The sequence below is a fragment of the Clytia hemisphaerica genome, unplaced genomic scaffold (genome assembly GCF_902728285.1).
Source record: "Clytia hemisphaerica strain Z4C2 unplaced genomic scaffold, Clytia hemisphaerica genome assembly, whole genome shotgun sequence".
Classification (NCBI taxonomy): domain Eukaryota; kingdom Metazoa; phylum Cnidaria; class Hydrozoa; order Leptothecata; family Clytiidae; genus Clytia; species Clytia hemisphaerica.
The window spans coordinates 56,272-81,512 of NW_027103918.1; the positions used below are offsets into that span (position 1 = coordinate 56,272).

Consider the following 25,241-nt stretch of genomic DNA (forward strand, 5'->3'; position numbering starts at 1 on the left):
GACATAGCGCGAGTTACATCGCATCAAAGTTCGATTAAGTTCGACAAAGTTCGATTAAAAATACTGTTCGATTGGTTTGATTAGTTACGTCTGGGTTAAGGTTCAGATCCCCTCCCCCCTACTTCTTAGCGGCCAAAAAATTTCTTCAAAAGTAAATACTTTCACTGGTCCATGGTCGCCATGTTCTTTCGATTCGTAATCCTCAAAGTTCTTCTTTTCGCATGGAATAAACATGTGGTTTTGAGCCGTGACCTTTCAATTTTGAAATTCCAAGCCCCTCAGCAAGTCAGGACGGGATGGGTGGAGCAAGGAGTCAACTGTGGCGGAGGGAAAAAATGCAGACTTTAGTCACGTGACCAGTCATTTTTCTCGTCGAAGCATTAATTATTGGTGACCTGGAATAAGGTGAATGTCGTGTGGTTGCTTTGGTCTTAGCCTTTCTTCACATGTTTCTACTTTTTGGACTGATGAAATTTGTAAGTGAGACTTTCCCTTTTTTTAAACTTTTTTAACTGCGTTGCAGTGACCCCCTCCCACCCCTTACGGCCAGAAGCTGTTAAAAAAAAGGAAAATCGTTTGTCGACGGCCCCTAACTTGCAGGCTAACATGCATAGCCCTCAAATGACTGACCAATCAAAGCAGCAAAATTTCCAAACAAATGAACTACGCAGAGCTCCGCTCACAGCTCTACTCTACCATTTTTGTTTTGATTTAACTTTGTATTATATTATAATGACCAGCCAGGTCTTTTATTTGAGGGCTATGCATGTTAGCCTCCACCGATGCATGTTACCCAATCTCACGGTAGATCTTTTTACGTCTTATTTCTACTTTTAGATGAAAATATTGTAAGTCATCAAGTTGGTTTTATTTGATATATATCATGAAGAAGTTAACAGCAATATTTGGTAGTTGTTTATTCTTTTTTGTTGTCATGACAATGTATTTGTTATTGGATCAGTTTCAAATCACAATTGACAAACAAAAATTCATAGAGGAGGTATGCTTTTCTTACTTTTAAAAATTTTCATAGACTTATTTTCCTCCTTTAAAAAGAGTTACAAAAGTATTTCAATTTATGGGTTTTTTACTTGTTTTTTTTTATCAATATAAATTTTCACTTGGTTCATTTTGTAATGAATATTTGGTGTAAAATGTTCCTCTTTAAACTATTTTGCCATTTAAATTATCAGGGTATTATTTAAGTCTAGAGAGAAAAATGGCATTGCTAGGAAGCCCAGGGTAACCTGGTTTTGATACTGTCTTTTTAATACCATATTTTCAGAAAAGTGGTCTCCTCAGTTAAAGGAGTGGATTGACAAGATTTTAAAATAATGAATGGTGAAACTTTCCCATTGCAAAGCCTGGATGGTAAAGTAGAAAGTGACTCTCTTTGTTTTATATAAGTCTAGTCCATCTAACACCTTTCCTTTTAAATTTCATCTAGACACAAAATGTGGAAAAGTCTGTCAATGATATTGGTAGAGATATCAACAAGCTAGAGGAAGAAATTAATTCCAATGATCGTATCATTGATTCCATGAAAGATCGTGTTCAAGGTATTGATGCTGCAGATCCAGGATTTCAGAATCGCCCAAAACCAATTATCCCTAGTTAGTATTTAGTTTATCTTACTATACTAATTACTAATTGAGTTTATGAAAAATTTCTATAACGCTAGCCCAGCATTAAGAGACATCTCAGTCTATCACGGGCTTCACATAGCCGTAAGAGTATACGGATATAGGTAATCTATGAAAATTTTTGTGAAGAAGTCATTGCAGTGCAAATCTTTCACAAATTTGAAAACCCACTTTCCCGTGGAAATAATTGACGTTTTTTGGGATCCTTGGGGCATAAGCTACCCGTTGACCGCAAAAATCCAAAATTTGTGAATTGACCGTTGACAACATTAGGGGTAGTGGGACCCAATGACGTCACGGGTTAGGGAAAAACTTCAAAATATGATATCTTGAGTTTGAAAAGGAGTTGGGAGGTTGTTGACCCCTCATTGGATCGAGAATTCTATGGGGAATAAGATGGAAGGGGTTATGAGGCTTGAAAAAGGCTTGGAAATTTGGCTGATTTTTCAGGCGTTTTCACTTGAAGACGTTATCAAAACAGGAAAAATGTGATATCTCGAGATTGGAAAGGAGTTTGGAGATGGTTGACCCCTCATTGGATCGGAAATTTAATGGAGAATAAGTTGGGAGGGGTAATAGTGGGTATATAGAGACTTTCGAAATTAAATATATTCAAATTGAGGCATCTTTTTTTTTTTTTTTTTTTTTTTTTAGCAATATATTTCGCAGGTCTATTGACCTCTATGAAAAGGTTTATCTTAGGTTCGATGACATCATCAAAAACTGAAAAATACAATATCTAGAGTTTGAGAAGGATTTAAGCAATGATTGACCCCTTATTGGATCGGAAATCATCATGAGAATATATTTGGTCAATGAAGAAATAGTTACAGTAAAGTGAAAAGTTTATTACACATTCGATGACATCATTTAGAGCCCAAATGACGTAACAAAACATAAAATGTGTCATATCTTTAGTTTTAAACCATTTTAAGTGGTAATTTTTTGTTCTTTGGGATTAATTCAGTCTATAGTTTCCCCTTTACTATCCAAAGGGCTTATGATGCGTTCAGCTTATCTACTCCTCGACGAGTTTATGAAAATTTCTCAAATTTTGCCAGGGGGTTGATTCAAGTATGAAAGAGGGATTTCGTGCAGTTCTAAAACAAGAAATCTTATTGTCTTTCAAAAATGCAGTTATTATTTGGTCTTTTAAGGCGCGTCATGTCGACCTCAAATTCGTAAATACAGCAACATTTTTTATATATTTTCCATTCTTATACACTGATGATATATTGACGCTCTCAATTTGACGTTTTACTGCTCAATAAGTTTCCATTTTCGATTAAATTGAAATCGCTTTCAAACTTACTGAAGAAACTCTCACAATTGAAGATTTATTATTTACTAAGCTTTTTGGACCTACCCCAATGGGGTGAGGTCCTATAAATTAACCCATGTTCGTTAGTTAGTTAGTTAGTTAGTTACCAGCTTTTCTTGAGATTGGCTCATTAGTTTTTTCTGATTTTTGGCACAAAGGTGCATGACCATAAACCCTCGAATGTGACGGAACCCAATTTTCGAAAAAAAAATCTTTCGGGCAAATTTGGGCCAAAAAACAGCTTAAAAACAGGTTTTTTGGACTTTGCAAAAAATTGGATCATTAATTTTTTCTGATTTTTAGCATGAAAGTAGGGTACAATCATAGTTAAAAGATGGCTCAAGCAGATTTTTTCAAAAAAAATTTTTTTTGCTCAAAAATCGCATTTTTATCTATAAGAAACCACCTCTTACCTAAGGGGGGGGGGACTTGACCCCTCTAGAAACTATGTTACATTTATTGTATCATTCTTTATAATAATCTTCAAACATTTAAGTTTAATTGTCAACCCTTTTTTCTAGTCAAAGATAATGAAGGAGCTGCTCCTGACTTTGGTGGGAATTCAGAGCCGTCTGAAGGAATGTGTTCTTTCACAAATACTCCAAGCGGTGACAAACAAGACATCAGAGTAAGTGATTATATTGATTTATTAAATTCTAGCAATACAATAAAATTAAGCAATGAGCCTCTTCAAGCTGCATCACTTTTTCCACATTCAGCTTCTGCATCCTCTTGGAGTTGAATGATCTACAAATAGAATCTTGGAATGTTTGCCTGATGTGTGTATTCTTCAAAAATAGTAGTAATGACTGTAATTTGGCACACTTTCTTTGGGTAAATATTTTGGAGAGATTTTTTCAAAAATTTTGCTTGTTAGGGGCCTGGAGTGAGTTTTTCAAGATTAATAGGATGAATCAGTTCTTTTGGTCTAAAATAGGTTTAGGACATGAACGGGTCATTTTGAAAGGAAATTCTTTTTCACTTTTCAGATGTTAGACTTTTTTGATGAAATCCCATTTGATGATATTGATGGTGGTGTCTGGAAACAAGGATGGGACATCTCATACTCCAGAAACGCATTTGATAATAAAAAGCTCAAAGTATTTGTGATGCCTCATTCACACAATGATCCAGGTAAAACCCAATATTTTCAAATGATAATTGAACAGCTATCTTAAAGACTTGTTCACTTTTTTGTTAAAAAAATAAACAGTTAACCCTAGGCTACGTCATATCTTCCTTCAGTTTCAGCGTAAAACTCCTACTCTTCAGGATATGAGCACTGCTCTTGTTTTGGATATTCAAATCCTCCGGATAAATCGCATGCGCAGTGATGTTTTAGTGAAACAAAAGAGGGTTTCGAAACCTAAGCCAATCAGCTGTGTTTTAAACATTCTTTTATTTGAAATCTCTATTGATAAACATCTTTTGTGAAAGTCTATTATGTTTAAACCTTTTAATAAGCAATTCTCGGTAGGGGTTACTAGTGGCCGTCTATAGCAGTGCCTATAGACCAAGAGTAAGGCCTAACAGCCTGGAGCTGTCTGTTGTGTAGACTAAGCTAACCCCTATTCAAAAGATAAATAAATAAACAAACATAATAAATGTTACTTTAAGGATTAGCACAGATTAGCACTTTCTTTATAACAGCAAACTTTTGATATAACAATTTCCCAAAATCATTATTTTTTATAGGCTGGTTGAAGACAGTTGTGAGCTATTTTAATGATCAAACAGTTCACATCATTTCTAATATCGTGGATGCACTTGCAAAAGATGAGAAAAGAAAATTCATTTGGGCTGAAACTTCTTATTTCAAAATGTGGTGGGATCAAACCTCTCCAATGAGAAGACAGCTTGCTCAAGAGTAGGTTTGAATCTCTTAAGAATAAACCAATCAAAATGAACAAAACACTTTTCTATGTGTTCATGTTTTTTTAAAATTTTGTTAGAGAATATTTTACAGTCTATGACAAATTTTCTTGTTGTTTTCATGTTGAACACTTTACTTAATGGAATTTTCAGTGACTTCCTTTCTTGAATGGGTACAATAAAAATTTTCTGCGAGTGTACTATTCTTGATGGATATTTTTTACAGGCAAATAAGAAATGGACAATTGGAGATAGTGACAGGTGGATGGGTGATGAATGATGAGTCAAACCCTCATTATTGGAACATGCTTGACCAAATGATGGAAGGTCATATATGGATGCAACAACATATTGGTAAATATCCTTACTTTTTCGAAAGTATGTTAGAAAGAGAGAATCTTAAATCATACATGTGGTAATCAGTTAAAGATAATGTAAACTCCTGAGCCTATATACACTACTCATACCTGAGTCCCTGTTGTGCTGCAAGCAATATTGTAGAGTATTGTTCACCAATTATATTGTGTAGTCTAAGTAATTCTATAAATAGTTTAGTTAGATAAAAACACCTTCAAGTGATAATATCTTTTTTTTAAGTCATTTTGCTACACTTCATTTATGTTTTTAACAAGTTCTCTGTCTCTTATCATACCCAGGTGTAAAGCCAAAGTATGGTTGGGCCATTGATCCCTTTGGTTACTCATCTACCATGCCATATCTTTTGAAGAGAATGGGTTTTGAAGGCATGCTCATTCAACGTGTTCACTACAATGTGAAGAAATATCTGGCCAAGAAAAAGAACTTAGAATTCATGTGGAGACAAAACTGGGGTAAGTTATTTTGTTCTTCCTAATTGTCTTCTGGTGTTCATTTCTACTATCTTATTTGATAAAGTTATAAACTCTCTCAGTTAGTTTTTTATTTAATTTTTTTTCGATTTTTCATTATTTATCATGGTTTTTTGGTGGTCACTTTTTAACAAATTCTGGATTAAATAATGTCAGTGCACATTGAGGTACTAACATACGTTTATCTATTTTAGACCATGGTAAATCAACTGATATATTCACCCATGTCATGCCATTTTACAGTTACGATGTTCCTCATACTTGTGGACCTAACCCAAAGGTGTGTTGTCAATTTGATTTCCGTAGATTGTCAGGTGGAGGAATGTTTTGTCCCTGGCATATCCCTCCAAAGAGAATTGATGATCACAATGTACGAGAAAGAGCTGAAACACTTCTTGACCAGTATAAAAAGAAGGCTCAACTTTACAGATCTAATGTTGTTTTGGCACCCCTTGGTGATGATTTCCGTTACGACAAAGAATTTGAAGTTCGTGAACAATTTAGTAATTATGAAAAACTGATGAATTATGTCAATTCACATCCTGAGCTTAATGCGGAAATCAAATTTGGTACACTTCAAGATTATTTTCATGCAGTTTTTGAAAGAGAAGGAGTCAAACCAGGAGACCATCCACCAGGTTTTCCAACCCTTGGTGGTGACTTTTTCACTTATGCTGATCGAAACGATCATTACTGGAGTGGATACTACACATCAAGATCTTTCTTTAAGCACATGGATAGAGAGTTGATGGCACATCTAAGGTTTGTATTAAAATTACCATAATTTTTTGTCATTATTCGAAGTCACTTGTGTGGATTTCGGTTGCATAAAGTTACACAAAACATTTGAACTAATTAGGATGTTTGCATAAAATTTGAATAGAGAGAAACCGACGTTATATCGTCTGAAACCATAAAACCAGCAGTTTAAGATAAGACATATTGATATCCTTATAATTTTCAACCCTAATTTTATTCTCCAGAGCTGCTGAAATCATCTTTTCTCTTGCCAACGCACATAGTCAGCACCATGGAAACTTTGAAGGAGAAGACTTATTCCACAAACTTTCAGGAGCACGTAAAGAGTTAGCTCTCTTCCAACATCACGATGGTGTTACAGGAACAGCCAAAGACCATGTTGTCACTGACTATGGATCCAGAATGCATCGTGCCATCAAAGACAGTGTTGCAGTCATGGCAAAATCAGCTAACTTTCTTTTAACAACCGATAAGAATCAATTCAAAGACTCATCAGAGGGCGTTCAATTCTTCAAGTTTAGTGAAACGCGTGGAAACTTTGATAGTATTCCCACTAAAAATACCTTCATTGTTTCGAACTCCAAGACAAGTGTTTGTTTCTACAACTCCTTGGCTCAAGACCGCAGACAAACTGTTTTCCTTCACATTTCAGAACCAATCGTTCAGGTTTGACACAGAATTTCATTCTCATTTTTATAGCAGGTCGACTTTAAATTTCATTACTTGAGTAGTTTGTTATTGTTTTATGTTTACCTGCTTTTGTTGCCCTGTTTGTTAATGAATAATGATTGCAAATTTTTAGGTGACAACCCCTGATGGCAAAGTAATTCCACATCAAGTCAGTTTGCTATGGAAAGACAGTGACAACTTGATATCCAGTAAATATTTGTTATCCTTTGTGGCTGACATTCCTGCACTTGGTTTGGCGCGATATGAAATCAAAAAAGATGACAGTGGCCAGGAATCTTTTGCTACAACTACTACATATAACACTAGAAGATCATATGAAAAGTTAGTTTGTTTACTTTTACCTGAACTTGATTTATCTATCAAGCTAAAGGCTATCCTACTCGAGAAAACAAAATAGCTTCATTCTGCATTTTTAGAATTTAATCAGAGCAGCCTAAACTTGAGCAAGTTTTAATTTTTGTTCTTTTTTGGGGAATCTTTCTGTCAAAGTTTTATTTCTAGTTCTAGAACTTTGAAAATTTGAATGTTTGTTGGTTTCAAAATTTTACCTTATCACAAAAATATTTAAGTGTATCTATCTTTTCATTTCAGCCGACACATCACGGTGAAGAGTGGATCTGGAAAAGAAATCAAACTGAAGAACCATCATTTCGAAGCCACATTCGATGTTGAATCTGGTCTCTTGACCGATATGAAGCTGAAAGATCGACCTCTGCATAAAATGCAAATCAAATTCAAGAAGTATGGAACCACAGGGCGAATGGATAAGAGTGGTGCTTATTTGTTTATGCCTGATGGTCAAGCAACTGTGAGTTTGAAAGTTCCTAAATTTTGTTGAAGATAAGTTTGTCTTGTATAATTTCTTTTGTTTGAATAATTAATCCAAAAGCTACAAACTTCTACCTACAACTGCTCTGATTGATGATCCTACTTGGTTTTCATTTTAGACGTTGAATTCACTGAACCAACCAGTAATTGTCACTGAAGGGAAAATCTTCTCAGAAGTTCGCGTCAAAACAGAATATGTTTTACAGATTGTGCGTGTTTACCATGGACAAGTTGACGAAGCAAAATCCCTGAAAATTGAAAACATTTTAGATATTCGGCAGACTTCAAACTTTGAACTGGTTATGAGAATTGAAAGTGATCTAAAAAATAAGGAAAAGGAGTTTTTCACTGATCTCAATGGATTCCAGGTATGTAGCCTTAAAACTTTCCATCTTTATGGTATCGTTCACACTCGTGTATCCTGTTTTATTCTTCTTTTTACTTGACTAAACCAAATAAAGTCACAACACTCCTAGGTTCTTACCTATCAGTAAAGGACTAAAAAGAGAGATATTCTATGAGTTAAACGGTATAGTGGTTTAAAGGGAAAAAAATATTGGTCAAAGACTTCAGAATTTTTTTAAATCTGAAACCCTCTTTCAAGGGAACTAAAGACTATTTTTTCAATGACTGTTTAGATCCAAAGGAGAAAGACTTTGGCGAAACTTCCACTTCAAGCCAACTTTTACCCAGCACCTGCTCTTGTCTTCCTTCAAGATGGAACCTCCAGATTGACTCTGCAAACACAACAAAGCAATGGAGTCGCATCTCTTGAAACAGGCAAACAAATCATTGCAAATTTCTGCTTAAATAATATATTTCCAAGTTAAGCTCAAAGATATGTTGTGCAATCCAATCGTCACATTTCCACGTGAAATAATTACAATTTTACATTTTATTTATGTCTAAAATATTAGTACAATTGAAAATATAACATTAATTTAACATTTTATTTTTTCACAGGTTATTTGGAAGTAGTGATGGATCGACGACTGATGCAGGATGATAACAGAGGTCTGGGTCAAGGTGTTCGTGATAACAAAGTCACACCATCATTCTTCAATCTGCTTTTGGAAGATTTCGACACACCCAAACAACAAGTATTATGTTTATAATTACAGTAGATTGTAGTATATCTAACATTAAATTTAATCCTTTCAGCAGATTTTCCTACTAAAGTTGGTATTTACAATCTCATGTATTTCTCAACCAGACTTTTCAGTCCCGTATACCTAGAAAAATTAAGCCTTTTTCTTTCGAGGGACCTAAGTTTAAAGCTGAAATTTCATTTCAAGGGCGGAGTACAAAAATCAACTTAAAATTCAACAAAATTCAACAAAATTCAGCAAAATTTAAAATTTTTGTCTAATTTGTTGTTTAAAGTCAAATTTCCGTCTGAGACAAAAAATTATTATTCTCTATTATTATTGTTTTTTTTTCGTTTTAAAGGTAGCTAAACCACCACCAGTGGCCTACCAATCATCACTTGGCATCACACTCTCCCATCAAATTCAACATCCAATCTTCACTTTCTTCATCGCATCCACCGTCTCTGGTCAACAATACCTTCCATTAGCTCGTGGGCTGAAGATACAACTACCTTGTGACACACATCTCCTGAACCTGAAAACCCTACCAAAGAATATAAAAGACGAGCCAGGAGATGTATCCACTCTGCTGTTACATAGGATAGGCTATGATTGTCATTTTAAAAGTCACTGCAGTGAACGAAGAGTATGTAATTTATGTTTTTTTCACTTTTTTATTGACTTGTGCTAGGACTGTTTTTTTTCTCTTCCTTAACTTTTCTGTTTAATCTCATTCATACTGAAGCTCAATTAAAAATGCAATTGTAATTTCTACGCCAGTAGAGGATTAAGTTTTAGTTTGCTATAAAGTCAGATGACGTCAATTGTGAGCATATCAACATGATGACTTTTGACGTTATTCTACCCCAGTAAACTTGAACCCAATTTCAATTCTTACAGTTTTCAGATTAATTTTTGATATGTTTATGCTGTTTTCGTTTCACAATGATTTTTTTTACATTTTCCTTGTCTGTTCTTTTCAGCAAACATTCCAAGATGTGTTTGATCCATTGACAGTGAATGATTTGAAAGAAACTACATTAAGTTTGTTACATTTGAAGAAAGATATGAACCCTCAAACACGCATCGATGTCCCTCCTATGGAAATCAAAGCTTTCAAATTGAAGCTGAAATGAAAATGGAATTCTTATCTGCTACTTTTGCACTAAAATCTTTTTAAATGTAGGTCAATTTTAGAATCAGTAGAACAGATAGTGGACAATGTGGTCGATTTTTTATGGACACGTAATTCTGCACAAGAAAAATCTGATGAAAACCATAAAGAAGCTAATAATGTTATTTATATCTACAATAGGGTCAAAGATGGGCGTGGCATTTTTAATGTACATTTTAGATATTAATTACTAATAGCGAGCTTGTGCATCTGTGTTTTTTTCTACGGCGGAGACGGTTAGCTTTTGATTTCTCTAGATCCTGATTGACTGAGGACGACGCTAAAGCAATTTTACCGTCCTTGATTCTGCGGTTCTTGTTCCAAATCACTTTGGTCAATCCGCCGTTCTCAAAAGCGCAAATAAATAAACTCGCTCATGACAATGGTACATAATTATCTTGATGACGCATAATTTTGGGCTTGATAATTTGATCGATAATTTTTTATTACGAATTAAATGTTTTATTGTTATTCTTTATACTACTTTTGTACATCCATACATTTTCCATAATCGTGTTTCCTTTTGTTTTTGAGTAGTTTACTTCACAGTTCAGTTTCTTTTGGTTCAAGTTGGTTTATAAGAATCAAAAACCGTTACTTTATAAATCCATTTGCATCTAGCTAATGTGACGATAAAAACTACTGACTAGTGAATCCATTGTTTCTTAATATGTTATTCTGTTTATGAGTATTAGATAAATTATTTATTATTATTCGTAAAATTCATTAATGTCAATTTAATATTTTTTTGGCTTAATTTATTTGTTGGCAAATTTTTTTTCTTCATAAAAATGGATTTTTAAAGAAATGTGTCCCTATTGTCTTGTTTCACCGCTATGTTTAAGTGAGTTTGCTGAGTTTACAAATTCTTCCTCGCATGTAAAGTACTTTGATTGATATTTAAAAGCTGCCTTAAGCTCGAGGTCAAAGGTCAAATCAACCCAAGTGATTTAACCCTTTCTCATATTTTCATGTTTTTCTTTGTAGAAAGTAAAGTTGAAAAAAAAATTCATACAAGATAATAATCTAATTGAGATGACTTGACAAAAAGCAATGGGCGAAAGAAATGGAAAGACATGTCTGAGATTATTCACAAACGACAAGATGAAGAAGGGGGATTCCCCTTTGGTGACGAAGATACTTTTCTGAGGGGAATTACCCTTTCATTCTCATGGGATTACCCTGATGACTTCAGTCTGAAAGATGTACAAGAGAATGTCTTCTTTGTTTACGATGAAAAAAACAAACCGAGGTATAATCAAAATACTCTTTCATTCTTCTCCAAGATTCTTTTCAGAAATTTACATAGTTGACGCTCTCTAATTAATTTATTTTCAAGGTGAATTGGATTGTCAATTATTGTGAATAGTAGAGCGTTATTTATGAGAGTTTCTTGTTGACAGTGACTTTCAATAATGGAGGGCGTGTTGAATAGTAGAACATCGAGAGCGTAACCTGTGAACTGAAAACTTTATTTTATCAACAAATGCGAAGATTCGGCAGCATTTTTCTTCATTTATTCGATCAACATTGTGTACTTGAGTATGAATTCACTCTCGAATGAAAAGCTCTGAAAAGAAGTTTTGTATAAATTATTTTTCATTCCAAACGATTTCATAAGAACAGTAAGGCTTCAATGCTAAAAATAAAACCAATTTGAGAATAACCCTGAAGCAATCTAAAATTCAATTTTCCGTTAAGGGTAAGAACATGATAACAACACAATAATATACTGTTTTTTTAACGATTGTAATCGTTCTTCCTACAGGTCAGAATCACAGTACACATGTGATTGTATCCAGGAATCAGGTGCTGGTGTACTACTATTGAAACCTCATCCAGAAATAAATTCTCCATCACCGAGTGAAATTCATTTCACACCAAATCATCCATCACAATGTGAATTTCTGATTCAAAAGATGACGATTGTTAGTGAATCGCGTCACTTGGAATTGTATATCGACAACGTGTATGAAATGACAGCTAAAGGATGTGCCCTTACACTCAAGAAAGGAAGGTATATTTCTTGTTAATTTCCCTTCAAATCCAACTTATCAGCGAGCTTATCTATCTATATTTTTCTGCCATTGAGATGGTTATCTTCTGAATTTGCCTAGTTCCTGGTTGACTGAGGACGGCAGTAAATCATTATTTTTACTGTCCTCGATTTTGCGGGTCAAAACTTTGTGCAAATGTGAAAAAGTGCAAATGTATAAACTCACTGTTTTACTATAATGTAGTGTGAAATCTATTGTTTCGCGAGGTGAACAGGTGAATGCATTGTATTGAAGTCATTTATTCTTCTTTTTCTATGTATGTTGGAAATGCATTTCTTCTTTCGTTCTTAGCAAACCAGCTCTTTATGAATGTCAATTTGAAATTCCAAATCACTTTGAACCATCCCAAAAACTCGGATTAAAGGTAAGTAATAATTTCATTAAAGAGCGTCATTTAACTTATCTCTTACCATCTGCATACACAACATTCTTAAACAAGAGAAAGAACTGCTTTCTCCTCTTCCACTCCGCGCGAACACAAATTTCGAGAAATTCTATTGTTTTTTCTGTTTTGTCAGCATAGAGGCCACGAAAAAAATAAAAGAATCTTTGAGTGCCAAGAATTACATAATAGTTTAGTTAACGTCATTTTTTACGCATTGTCATTCTTCGTCATTTGAATTTTATGAAATGATGGAAACAGTTTTGAAGAGTAATCATTATACCGCTTGCATCAGCCCACTGAACATTATTGTATTGGAATGATGTGGTTTTCTTACAATAAGTCAAAACATACGAAGGACATTAACAGCCAGTAAAAAAAGACCAAAAGTAACGCGGATCTTTCTTACAATTTTTCTCATGTTTTTTGACCTGTCTTTTTGAAGCAGTTTGTAGCAGTTCTCTACAAAAACAAGAGCTTAATGAAAATAATTCGACTCAATTTTGTTAAGTCGTTGTTTACTATGATTTTCCTTTATTTAGTTTCTTTCACTCGGGGACCGTAACACAATGCGCCTACAGGCTGTCATCATCCAAGTGACTCACCATCAGAAGCCAGCCATGCAAAACCAAACTCCATTCCCACAGGTTTCCTTTCGTTTGCTTCATTTTCGACTTTGGTAATCTTAATCTCATTTTTATCAAAGAAAATTTTCGGCTACCTGTATTTTCTGGGAATATTTTCCATCTTATAGTCTATAGACATTTTGATATCAAGTCCAAAATACCAACATTGAGTTTTAACTTGACAGGGTGTTACAGGTCTTCCAGGCACTTCCAACGTGGATATCGGTGGAGTTCGAGAAATGTTACAATCCATGGGTTTGAACGTTCCAAACAAAGCTGACCAATTAATGACCGATATTGAACATCAACAAAAACAGGTTTATTTTGCATATTTTGAATTTAAAATTCAAGCTTGACAAATGTTGCAATAACACACGGTCTAAAAGTTTGAACCGCAACTACATGAATAAAGAATACTTTATACGCTTATTTCAACCAATTCTTTGTTGATCAGGTTTATTGTCAAACGATGACATATATTGTGCATTGTCTTACAATTCTCAATAGATTCTCGGGATCCTATAATCAACCTTGTTTATTTGATAAGTCGATTTAATCACCATTCTCTCCGTTTTTAAAAACTTTTTAGTTGCAGATGAAACAATTACAAGGACTAGCGAACGTCGGATTAATGGCACAATTACAAACACTCACTCACCAACAACAAACACTTCAACAACAAAATCAATCCATGCAATTCCTTCAAGCAATGTTTAACCCTACAAAACCTAACACGAACTCTCCTACTACTAACGGGCACGCCAAGAGCTCTTCCTCGTCAACTCGTGGCTCATCAAGAAGCGCCAGTCCGAGATTAACAAACGGTCATCGCTCACCTGAAAGCAAGTATCCTGTTTCCCGCGAGTCAGTTAATCCGCCAGAATCTTCGCTCAGGAGAGCGTCCTCCACATCAACAATCAAGTCGCAAAGTGTTGGTTCTTTTGATCATTATAACGGATTTGGCACCTCATACCCTTCAACTGATTCGATTCTTCAAAGCGCCATACATAACGAAGAAGAAGCAAGACAACTAGCAAGAACTAGTATAATTTCCTTTTAATTTATCAAATCAATATTATGTACATTTTAGAAATTATGAATTATCTGATTCTTCTACATGATCAATGCGCAAGTAATAGTCTAAAAGAAATGATACTGTTTTTTCTTAGGAGCGTCACACATAGAAGAACAAAACCAAGAGAACAACAATTACGAGAAAACGCAAATTGAGATGGTCAAGAATTTCCTTCGATCTAGTGACCCTACATCACGGAAAATAACGATCACAAAGTTACCGCCAAAACCTGCCCGAGGCCGCCCTCAAAAGAGAGGTGATGGTGATCGGAAGCCACGCCCTCATTCTATGTCTGCTTTGCCGAGCGCCAGTGAAGTGGACTTTACAAAGTTGTTGAGTCAAATGATGCACGAGGAGAAAGAGGGATTGGCGAGTGGTGATGAAAAAGCTACTTTTGGTCCCGATGCTAACAACGCACGGTAAGTGGCGGCCTGATTTGCATAATTCGTAAAGGATTCTATAGTGCTTTCGATTGAGGATAAGAAAAAACCTAGATAAGTGGGCTTGGTTTAACTTCAAGGATGCACTTATTGTTTCTTAGATTGATCTCAAGAACGAGGTTCGTCACAGTGAATAATCTCCTTATCTCACCACGTGAAGATAATATGTGAATTATTCATTTTTGAGTGCTACCACTTGTTATTTTACTTCTACTGCTCTAGTAATTAGCTGACTAATGTTTTTTGCTCAGAACATCTTTGTTTGGATCTGCTTTAAACTTCATGTATATTTTATCCAGATGTACTTTCCTGTATCTACAGAAAAGACCAGTTTTAACTTGTAAAAACCTGTGTACATTATTTACTTTTGTCTGGAAATGGTTCCGCTACAAACGTCACAGTAGAGAAACACTGAACAGACAAAGAACTCACATCTTATTTTTCATTTCAGGTGGTCGGCATACTTGCGGTCGCGCGTCCGCGCAAGCCAACGTTTCTCATCTTCTGCATCGTCCAATTATCCTTCTTCAGACACTCTGGATGACGTCATCAGCCCATCGGAAAGGTATGAGTCACCATTGGTTGAACAAGCAATTTTAGTTGTTATTAATTATGAAATGTCAAAACATTGATTATCATTTACTTGTGTTAATTTGCACTTTCTATCTGGAACTTTGATAATTCATTCGAGTACAGCTTCTTTTCCCTTCAGTTCAGTTAGTTAATATTTTTTGCTAATACTAGAACAAGTTTGTGTACACGTCTTCTGAGTGAGAGTTCTGCGGAGGAAAGTGTGGCTTTCTATGAGTTTTCTTGCACCCTAAAGATTAAGCTTGGATTATTTCCAAAAAGTTTTAGGAAAACTTTCATCATTTTTTAGTTGTCCATCATGTGGTTGCCAAGGATGCAATGCAACATTGAACAAAATGCATAAAGAAATGTTAGTAATGGAAGCACGTATGACCCATCAAATGCAAACACAAATTTCGAACCTCCAACAACACATTGATTCTCGTATCGATCAAATGTATAGCATGATGATGGGTAACTTCTTTAATATGGAACCTTCTACTTCTGCTGTGTAAGATTTGTTGTTATTCAGTGTCGTATTGATGCAACTATACAACTATCAACCTTTAAGCGTAAGGAGACTATGTCAAAGTTTACCGGAAATGATCATGGTGTCAGCCCCCCCTCCTCCAGAAATCTGAAGGGCACCTAGGCCAGGTTTAGTAGCCCTTTGGGGTTACTTATTCATTGGGGGTGCCTAGCTGTTTTGATGATTTCGTGATTCCCAAACCACCCTAAAAATCATTAAGGTTTTAGGAATGAAAAAATAAGTGTCAATCCAAAAAAGTTATCGGCTGAATGGGGGTACCTAACTCAAAGCAATTTCTCAAAAGAACCTAACTCGTTGGGGGCACCATGCTTCAATGGGGCACCTGAAAAGTGAGCTGAAGCCATAATGTTTGACATCAAAAGCCTGTTTCCATTAGCATCGAATCTTTCCTATTAAACTCTGATCCAGTCTCCTCACGTCTCACGGCTTACGGAGATGTCGCCAAAAATGGGATCGGTCACTTTTTACTTCGAGGATCCATCGGGTTTCGATAACTTTAAAAGATAGTTAAGCGCGACTGTTTGAGAGTAATAGCTTTTTTATTAGCGACGAGTTATTCTTTTTCAATTAGGAAATACCTCCTAGATAACTAACGTCTGGTAAAGACTTTATAATTAATAAATTTCTTATGTGATTTTGTTGTGATTGAAAAGATATTTTTAAGTTTTTTATTTTTTATAATTTCAGGGTAGATTAAAATGATAACGCTTTACAATTTATATCATATATTTAAAATGAAAATTATATTATTCAGATAATCATATTAGTTTTAATATTTCAATAGAATTCTTTGAATAATTTTTGGGAGCACGAATCTGGGATCCAGTTTCTGAGCAAAATTTGTTTATAAATAATTGCGTTGAGCTACCAGGCTCTTGAACAGAGCTCGAAAAATAAACGGTTTAATTAAATGCAAGGTTTCTTTAGACTAACAATATTTATATTTTGATTACTTTAGGAAAATGTACAATTTTATTCATATTGTAAAACTAACAATCTAGTGAGAGATTGCTTTTTTAAACTAAATATATTATTTTTGATGTAGATAAAATAATTAGGTATAAAATATTAACACCTGTTTGCTTGTTTACTCCCAGGTGCCTAATAAACGGAGGGGGATCCTAATTACAGGGAATTGCAAATTGTACCTGTCAATACCCCCAAACTAAAATCAGGCTATTTAGACTAGAATAAGGGCCTCTTCTTTTGACAGCTGAAAATATTTCCCAAAATAGATAAAAGCGGGGTCGGGAAAAATCACAAAATAAGAAATGGGAGGGAGGGCGATTACTAGGCACCTGAGAGTAAGACCATGTTCGCACATGACTATTCAGTTTCGCTCCGAAACGAAACGAAGCCATTCTTTTGGTTAGAAGTGACGTAACACTTGAATTTAACCAATAGAATGGCTTCATTTCGTTTTGGAGCGAAACGGAACCGTCACGTGCGAACAATATGTTCTAAGCTTCCCCATTATGTCCGGATCAGCCGAGTATCCTTCACTTTAAGGACCATTTACTTTGTTTTATCTTTCAGAATATGATATAAAAATTAGACAAAATAATAAAATTCAAAGCATGTTACGTGCTTCAAAGAATATTAGCAAATGGTTGCCGACGATCAACCGACCATTATGCGGATGTACAACCAGGTACTGTTATTATATTTTTGAAAATGATGTTAGCAAAACAATCATACTTTTGTTTTTGTATAACTGAATTAACGAGAAGATTTTCCGAAGTGGAACTAAATATGAATGTACCATACACCTTTTCAACCGTAGTCGCGCGGTCAGGTGCGTGCCACTTAATTATTTAACTATCCCCCTAAACTTGATTCAATCCTTTTTGACACCTTTTTCTATTGTCTATAGGTGCGAAAAAAGTCTGGGATGGTTTTAGGGTGGTAAAGCGGCCAAAAAAATGCCCGCGTGGCAATTGGCGACTACGGTCGAAAAGGTGTATTACGTCAAAATGTATCCTCTGTTTTTGCGGATTTATCTCAGGCTATTATTGAATTTTACTTTCCATTTTTTCAGAAATGTAAAAAAGTCATCAGTTCGTTTGTCTTCAACCCAAACTAACCTGGAGAAAGAAATAGGTAAATTTGTTTATTGAGACAGACCTATAGCCTATTACAACCATACCTCTGTCGTTTGTATGCATCTTATTAGTGTCCAATTGACCAAGCCCGGAGAGAAATGATTTTATTTATTTTTCTTTCAGAGGCGTATTATGAGGACAAAGTAAAAAAGTTTGGTTACTCCGTCCTCGAGGTATGATGATATTCTTGAATAAATTATTTCGCTTTTTAAAAAAGTTTAAAATTAAGCGTTTAACTAAGGCTTCACCCTCCCCAGCAAGATGAAATGCTCGACTTAAGGGGGTAAAAAGTTATTCTAAAACTTCCAGGGGGCAAAAGAGTGATTTCGTCCACCCTCACTTTAAGGTATGAAAAGAATTTTTTTAAGGGTATTGTTGCAGCATAGTATAAGAAAGCCGTGGCTGGAATAGGTACCGCATTGTCTTTTCAGTTAATTGCTGTTCCATCTCTGTCTCCGAGCTTTATAAGAACATCAAGATGCTCATTTTATTATTGGTAGATCGTTTTTGAAATTTCGCTCTTATTTTCCTTCACATTTTCCTTTTTTTGCTAGATATCTTTGAATCTGTACCCAATAGAACACTTGAACTAGTTTTGGACATATTTTAGGTATTTTGTGGAAACAATAGTTTTTCGCCAAAATTGAAATTATAAGAACTATATTCAAGATGACAACTTTCCTGTCAGTTTGAATGATAAATTTTGAAGGTGCTGGCTTGAAATTTTCACAGTATTATCTTGATGTACTTTTTCATTGATTTCTAAAATAATTTCACTGAAATATTGTGAAGGTATTCGAGGCACTTTTTTAATTTTTGAATTCTTTCAGCCCAGTCATTTTGTGCTTGTTTAAATTTCCTATTGTTAATCTTTCCTTTACAATGATTTTATAATGCAAGTGTATTATCAAGGGCATATCATTAATGTCTAAAACGCACTGAGAAGTGAGTATTAATGACAAACCAATAAAATTTACCATTAAAGATGCTACATTACTGATTTCTTGATCAACAAATAGTCATCAAATATGACAGAGATAGAACAACAGAAATTCAGATGTTATCATTCCAGCCGCGGCTTTCTTATACTATGATTGCAGATTGTTGCAAATTTTGCCATTTTCCAGGGGGTATCCACACATTTTCAATAATTTCTTTTTGACTTAAAAAGGTTTATCCACCCCACATGTATGGTCTTTTAATGGGACAGCCCATTACACAGTCCAGTCCACTACGTTGCATTACAGTCACTACTTATTCTTAGCGACTCAGACGGGAAGGCAAGTTTTCATACCATAACGAGCTCAATCGAAACGGTAAACATCTTCATGGCTAAATCTTATGAAAAAAATGAAATAAATGATATGAACCCTCTAAATATATTTCAATCTATTTTTCTTCTGGATAAGGTGACTGATATAGGAGATTACAACGCGACGGGGGTTTGGTTGAAACATGATCAAACAGGTGCCGAACATTTACATATCGAACGAGATGATCAAAATAATGTTTTCAGGTGATTCACTTTTCACTGTCAACTCTCTCTTATTCATTCTCTCTGTCATTCGAACTTCAAAAAACCTTAGCCAACGCACAGACCTTGCAAGCTCGATCTGTACTCTGTCTGTGGTCAATATTCCCTCGTATTGACCTGAGAGAAGAGAAGAGAGAAGCTGACCCTCCGATATCATCGGACCGGGCCCTATCCCGACATCAGAGCCGTGCTGTATCGATGATGATATTCGCACAGTACGGGAGAACCTTGCGTTCTCGCAGGTACTGAACATATGAGTACCATCACCACACCACATTCAATGTCCAGCATATCTCCCCATACTCTTGTATCAGATTGATGGTACACCTATTCCCCTCACATGGTATGGGTTGACCCAGGCCAAGGTACATTCACTTGCCAAAGGAATCGCACCGAGTGGGAATCGAACCCTTACCTTCAGCACGGAAGTCAAGAACGATGACCACTACACTACTGCGCCCGTTTTGACCTTCAGAACAGTTAATATTGTATAATATCACTCACATAAATACTCAGTATAGAGGTTGTGTCAAACCACATACCGAGATAATGTTTTTACACCTTTTATTATAGCGTATCATTCCGCACCACTCCGTTCGACGACACTGGAGTGTCGCACATTCTCGAACACACTGTATTGTGTGGTTCCGATAAATACCCTGTCCGTGACCCCTTCTTCAAAATGTTGAACCGATCACTCTCCACATTCATGAACGCTATGACGGGTAAATTTTATTTCTATCGATTTTAAAAATGATCAAAGTTGAAGTGAGTCTTTCTTCACTTTCTGTCAGATCTCTGCTGAAATCTTAGCCATTTTTCCCTGATATGGTATTTTAAGGAAAAACGGATCAATATAATAGGAAGAAATATCTATCTTTCCCAAACTAAATGTTTGACCTAGATGTTTGCTTCATTGTTGTTTCTAACGTACGAAAACGAAAGATAAAATTTTACGGAGTCTGAAGATTTAATACGATTTTTAATAACCACAGTCGTACAAATATTTTGCTAATTTTTTACACAGCGAGCGATTGGACGATGTATCCTTTCTCTACGCAAAACGAAAAAGATTATTACAATTTGATGTCCGTCTACCTTGATGCTGCTTTTTTCCCACATATCAACGAACTCGATTTCAGGTATTTATCGATTGTCCCTCCAATACCGCCTTTCTTTTTTAGGGAGATCTTGTACTGAATGCAAGCCCTATAATCAAGGCAAATGCCTACCGTTTGCGATAAGATTGAGAAAAAAAATTAGTTTGTTAGCTGTTTCGGGTCAACTCTTTCGGTCTCAGGCAATACCTTTTAATCCTTTCCAGTGCAATGATGACGAAACTTGAGTCTAACCTAAATACAATTTTTGACTATTGGATGTTCGTTATATTGTTTCCATTGTGATTATATTGATTTGAATGGAAAGCATCATAAGTGAAATTCATGAAAAACTCTTTCCCTTTACAGGCAAGAAGGTTGGAGATTGGAACATAGCGATTTGACTGACCCCTCCTCGGATATCATTTTCAAAGGTGTCGTTTTCAATGAAATGAAAGGAGCTCTGGTAAGAAGGGTTTTATTTATGTATGAAAAGCTTGGTATCTCCATAGGCATAAATCCAGACATTTCCTAGAAATCTTCGGGTATTCTACTCAAAGTTAACGTTAATTCGAATTAGAGAGCGTCAACTATTATAGTATCTTAAAAACGTAAGTATTAGAAAAATGTCTTTTTTCAGTCGAATTCCGAATCATTGTTCCACGAATACAATCAGAGAACGTTATTACCGGACCATACGTATGGTTACTGTAGCGGTGGTGATCCTTTACACATCCCACATTTGACTGTAAGTATTCCATCTCTCATAATATAAGTAAGTTTCCGATGATTCATTAAGCATTGACTACATTTCCCGATGACGGGAGAAGAATCTCTCGAAACGTAGCCAAAGGTAAATCTCGTGATCTAAGCCACGATAAACTTCCAATATAAGCATTATCTTCTTCGATTTCGATAGGAAGAGCAGTGGAGACCTAACTAAGAAAATATCGTGTATCATGTAGATTTTAGAATAATAACCCCTTCCGAGACAATTGGCACAATTCGGGATGATTCATTTTTTATTCCACAGATAATTGTTCAAAAGATAACTCGTTATCTCTCCTTTTTGTAGTGGGAACAGCTGAAAGATTTTCATAAAATGCACTATCACCCGAGTAACGCGAAGTAAGTCATATGTGTTTTCTTTCACCTCTGAGAAAAAATTCTTATGAACTTTTGAACTTTAAATCTCTATTTTTCTATTCATTACTAATAAACTATCGACTGTAGTAATTATCCATTGGTAATTGTCGTGGAAACGTTGATTTCCAAGGATCTTCAAATCCATATTCTTCGTGTCCAGTCTCAATTGTCTTTTATGGTCCACCTTTCAGATTTTATACATACGGTAATCTACCGCTAGAAGGCCATTTGGAGAAAATCACAGAAGGGGTTTTAAACCATTACCAAAAGATTGACCCTCAAACAGAAATTCCGTTAGAACCAAAGTGGACATCACCTGTAAGTGGCCGAAGATTTTCTAACAGCTTTACAGCTGTTTGGAGATGCTTTAAACTCTAACATTACAGATTTTAATCTTTGGAGCTATTTTAAAATGAAATGACTTCGAATTTGATTGTGATATTGCATCTACTTTCGATATGTCCCTTAAGACTTTGATTTCAACTTTTCATACTGTTTTACCCTTCAGAAAGAAGTAACAGTCCATTGTGCTCATGACCAACTCGTCCCAGACCCTCACAAACAATGCATGGTTGCTGTTAGTTACATGATGGACTAGTAAGAATCGTTACCTCAACACCCTAGAAAAGATGTAGATGTTTAATTTAGGCAAATCATTGAAATGCATACATAAACGTTAAAACAAAGAATTTAACTTATATCCTAGAAAAATGTAAAAATATATTTAAACGAACATTTTGTCTAGTATGCTAGACGACTAAGTTCAAAAGAGAAGGGTATGGCAAGGAAAACTGAAGGACATCATCATAATACAAACTAATATAACCCCGTAACAGTTATGGTTTTAGCATAAAGCACCTACATTGCTGTATAACACAAGTCCATATTTGATATGCAAGAGCATATTTCTAAACTATTTGTTTAGTCTATTGAGCACTCAAAAACTTTTTTTTCCCAGTTCTGAAGATCCTTTCGAATCATTTACTCTTGGTTTAATCTCTGCATTGTTGGTGTCTGGTCCAAATTCACCCTTCTACCAAGCACTGATTGAATCCAACATCGGCTCCGATTATTCGCCGGTTTTAGGGTAAGTTATGCGTTGTTACTTTGTTATTACCAATGATGCCTAAAGCTTCTTTTCCTATCTTTTCTTTGTTGTCTTCATTGGCTTTGTCATGCATAGTTAAACGGTTTGAAATACTTCGGACGTAGCAAATATATTTTTCTCTTTTTCAACAAAACCGAAGCAAGAGCGTTTAATATAAATCTACACGAATTAAATTGAATCTTTGTCTTCTTCATTTCAGTCTTGACACGTATACCAAACATCCGACATTTTCAGTCGGTCTTCAAGGACTAGCTGAGAATGACATTGACAAAGTTGTGGAAATCATACATCAAACATTCCAAGATGTTTACAGGTAGATTGAAATCTCATCTTTTTTTACTATTCATTACAATGTTCTGGTTGAAAGTGACGTACTGACTTATTTTACGTCACTTACAACCAATCAGCTGTTGGGTCCATGATGTAATGTCAGAAGACATTGCAGTGGTGCATATCATGAATTGATTGTTCTTTGTAACAAATCTTTTATCTTCACCCCAATTCAATTTCTGGCTAAAATGTTAGCATTAAAAATCAACCAACTCCTACTACTGGAACATTTCTTTAAACGCCGCCCAAAAATTACCTTGACCGTTTCATCTGACGTTGTGATAAAATTTCAAACTACAATTTCGTTTTACAGAGATGGTTTTGATGCAGCGAGAATCGAATCTTTATTACATTCTATCGAACTTGGTCTAAAGCATCAAAGTAGTAACTTTGGACTGCATCTCATCATGGTAAATCTTTAACCGGATGTTAAATTTCGCGAGATTAAATTAAATCTCGTTTTTCTGCAAAAATATGAATTTTCATTGCAATTGTTTCTCTATTCTACTAAATTATGGAGGACTGGTAAATACATCTCATATTTTGTTTTCAACTTGTTCCAGCAACAATATTGCTATGATTGAATTTAATCTAAACCTTACCTTTCTTGTGCAGGGTTTAAACTCATCTTGGAATCAGGACAAAAATCCGCTACGCTTGCTGGAGTTGAACAAACAAGTCGAGCGGCTTCAGGTAACTTTTTTGATATTCGCGACACTCTGAATCGCAGATCTCTACAAAACTTCAGGTAGTATAAGTAGCACGAATCTGTTAGGGGGTAGCAGCAGCCTAGATTTGCGTTGATGTCAACTGCAAAGAATTTTCAATTCAAATGATTAAAAGATACCCTGACAAACAGAATTCAAAGCCTTTAAAAATGACTTATCAACAAATCAAAAACCTTTGAACTATTGCTCCAAATATTTCAACTAACAAACAAAGTTCTTTCAACTTTCACAACAGCAAGTTCTTGCAACCGATGAATCGTTTCTTCAAAACAAAATCAAGATGTGTTTCCTTGACAACACTCACCGCTTGACGTTGACCATGAAACCTCAGGTTGGTTTACTCTCTCTAGGCTATATTTTAAACTTATCAAAGGTAGCGATATAGGTTTTTGTATATCAATAAAATACAGTTGACTCCCGCTAATTCGAACTCCAACCGGAAATCTAATTCGTTCGAATTACGGAGAGATTCTAATTAAAGAAAGCTTTTTACGAAGGATCCTCCGGACGTGGACTGACAATGAGTTCGAATCTATAAGACAGAAGTTCGAATTGATGATAATCGAATGAAGAATCTAGACAGCGGAAAATTCGGTTAAATTAGTTCTCACCGTCAGATTCCTAGAAGTTTGAAATCTAGATCACTTGCCGAAGTAGATTCTCACGAAGTGAATGCGATGGTGTGATCTGTGACATTTTTAACAGTGATGCTCAAATGGTTGGCGTCTAAATAAGCCTGTATAGATCAAGTTCCTTGTATAGATATACCAATCGATTTATGCATGTCGCTTCTATGTGTGTTCCATAGGATGGTTTCAACCAGAAAAAGGATGAGAAAGAAAGTGAACTCCTGCAAAAGAAAATTAAAGAATTGACGCCCGCTGATATCGAAAAACTTTTTGAACAAGGTCTCGCATTACTTTTTTTTTCATTAAGTTCTTAAAACCACTTGATTGAATTCATCATTAAATCTATCAGATCTAACTTTATTGGAATATTGTGCAGTGGAGAACTAATGAAGACAGATGCTCAAGGGGTCAAATCATGATTATCTCTATAAATCCTATAGAACAAATTCCAAAATATTTATTTTTTTCGTGCAGGTAAAATTTTGGAGAATCTGCAGAACCAAGACGAAGACATAAGCGTTCTACCAAAGATGACATTATCAGGTACTGTTCTTTAAAATAAGCTTGATTGTTTTCTTTCTTCAAGCCTTCTTTTTAAGTCTTCTGAAAGATCTTACCTTATTGGGAAATTGACAAAGCAATTT

General features: G+C 35.2%; 3 protein-coding genes across 4 annotated transcripts in view; all 3 read left to right on the top strand.

The window, feature by feature from the left end:
* The first annotated feature begins 837 nt into the window (after positions 1 to 837).
* On the top strand, positions 838 to 10,829 carry LOC136809572 (alpha-mannosidase 2-like). Of its 2 annotated transcripts, none has more exons than XM_067066106.1 (16): positions 838 to 1,000; positions 1,448 to 1,613; positions 3,486 to 3,592; positions 3,954 to 4,098; positions 4,660 to 4,831; positions 5,063 to 5,190; positions 5,493 to 5,666; positions 5,879 to 6,446; positions 6,668 to 7,109; positions 7,246 to 7,454; positions 7,725 to 7,941; positions 8,081 to 8,329; positions 8,600 to 8,741; positions 8,925 to 9,061; positions 9,411 to 9,695; positions 10,033 to 10,829. In XM_067066106.1, the coding sequence occupies exons 1-16, from the start codon at positions 884 to 886 to the stop codon at positions 10,183 to 10,185; spliced, it is 3,411 nt and encodes a 1,136-aa protein (XP_066922207.1). In that variant the 5' UTR covers positions 838 to 883; the 3' UTR covers positions 10,186 to 10,829. The 2 variants fall into 2 exon arrangements, with proteins under 2 accessions (XP_066922207.1, XP_066922208.1); XM_067066107.1 differs by having other exon boundaries at positions 1,448 to 1,559.
* Positions 10,830 to 11,214: 385 nt separating this feature from the next.
* Positions 11,215 to 16,971, top strand: LOC136809573 (uncharacterized). Its single transcript, XM_067066108.1, has 9 exons — positions 11,215 to 11,475; positions 11,992 to 12,240; positions 12,572 to 12,644; positions 13,205 to 13,309; positions 13,474 to 13,605; positions 13,878 to 14,331; positions 14,458 to 14,782; positions 15,255 to 15,368; positions 15,684 to 16,971. Exons 1-9 carry the CDS (start codon positions 11,300 to 11,302, stop codon positions 15,886 to 15,888), a joined length of 1,833 nt encoding a protein of 610 aa, XP_066922209.1. The 5' UTR covers positions 11,215 to 11,299; the 3' UTR covers positions 15,889 to 16,971.
* Positions 16,972 to 17,459: 488 nt separating this feature from the next.
* Positions 17,460 to 25,241, top strand: part of LOC136809574 (presequence protease, mitochondrial-like) — a 47,756-nt gene continuing 39,974 nt past the window's right edge. The window contains exons 1-18 of the mRNA XM_067066109.1: positions 17,460 to 17,574; positions 17,962 to 18,023; positions 18,149 to 18,198; positions 19,435 to 19,541; positions 20,133 to 20,284; positions 20,587 to 20,701; positions 21,026 to 21,122; positions 21,297 to 21,404; positions 21,732 to 21,784; positions 21,994 to 22,120; positions 22,311 to 22,399; positions 22,761 to 22,889; positions 23,110 to 23,223; positions 23,554 to 23,650; positions 23,856 to 23,933; positions 24,204 to 24,299; positions 24,777 to 24,876; positions 25,072 to 25,140. Coding sequence (XP_066922210.1) covers positions 17,501 to 17,574; positions 17,962 to 18,023; positions 18,149 to 18,198; positions 19,435 to 19,541; positions 20,133 to 20,284; positions 20,587 to 20,701; positions 21,026 to 21,122; positions 21,297 to 21,404; positions 21,732 to 21,784; positions 21,994 to 22,120; positions 22,311 to 22,399; positions 22,761 to 22,889; positions 23,110 to 23,223; positions 23,554 to 23,650; positions 23,856 to 23,933; positions 24,204 to 24,299; positions 24,777 to 24,876; positions 25,072 to 25,140 — 1,717 coding nt within the window. The 5' untranslated portion in view covers positions 17,460 to 17,500. The remainder of the gene's footprint in view (positions 17,575 to 17,961; positions 18,024 to 18,148; positions 18,199 to 19,434; positions 19,542 to 20,132; positions 20,285 to 20,586; positions 20,702 to 21,025; positions 21,123 to 21,296; positions 21,405 to 21,731; positions 21,785 to 21,993; positions 22,121 to 22,310; positions 22,400 to 22,760; positions 22,890 to 23,109; positions 23,224 to 23,553; positions 23,651 to 23,855; positions 23,934 to 24,203; positions 24,300 to 24,776; positions 24,877 to 25,071; positions 25,141 to 25,241) is intronic.

What these genes read in the sequence shown, in the direction of transcription:
- LOC136809572 (XM_067066106.1), top strand. Translation starts at nt 884, where the DNA reads ATGAAGAAGTTAACAGCAATATTTGGTAGTTGTTTATTCTTTTTTGTT. An exon ending in GTGACAAACAAGACATCAGA is followed by an intron (nt 3,593 to 3,953) that starts GTAAGTGATTAT and finishes TTCACTTTTCAG; the next exon opens with ATGTTAGACTTTTTTGATGA. An exon ending in TTTCAGAACCAATCGTTCAG is followed by an intron (nt 7,110 to 7,245) that starts GTTTGACACAGA and finishes GCAAATTTTTAG; the next exon opens with GTGACAACCCCTGATGGCAA.
- LOC136809573 (XM_067066108.1), top strand. Translation starts at nt 11,300, where the DNA reads ATGTCTGAGATTATTCACAAACGACAAGATGAAGAAGGGGGATTCCCC. An exon ending in ACCAAACTCCATTCCCACAG is followed by an intron (nt 13,310 to 13,473) that starts GTTTCCTTTCGT and finishes TTAACTTGACAG; the next exon opens with GGTGTTACAGGTCTTCCAGG. An exon ending in CCCGATGCTAACAACGCACG is followed by an intron (nt 14,783 to 15,254) that starts GTAAGTGGCGGC and finishes TTTTCATTTCAG; the next exon opens with GTGGTCGGCATACTTGCGGT.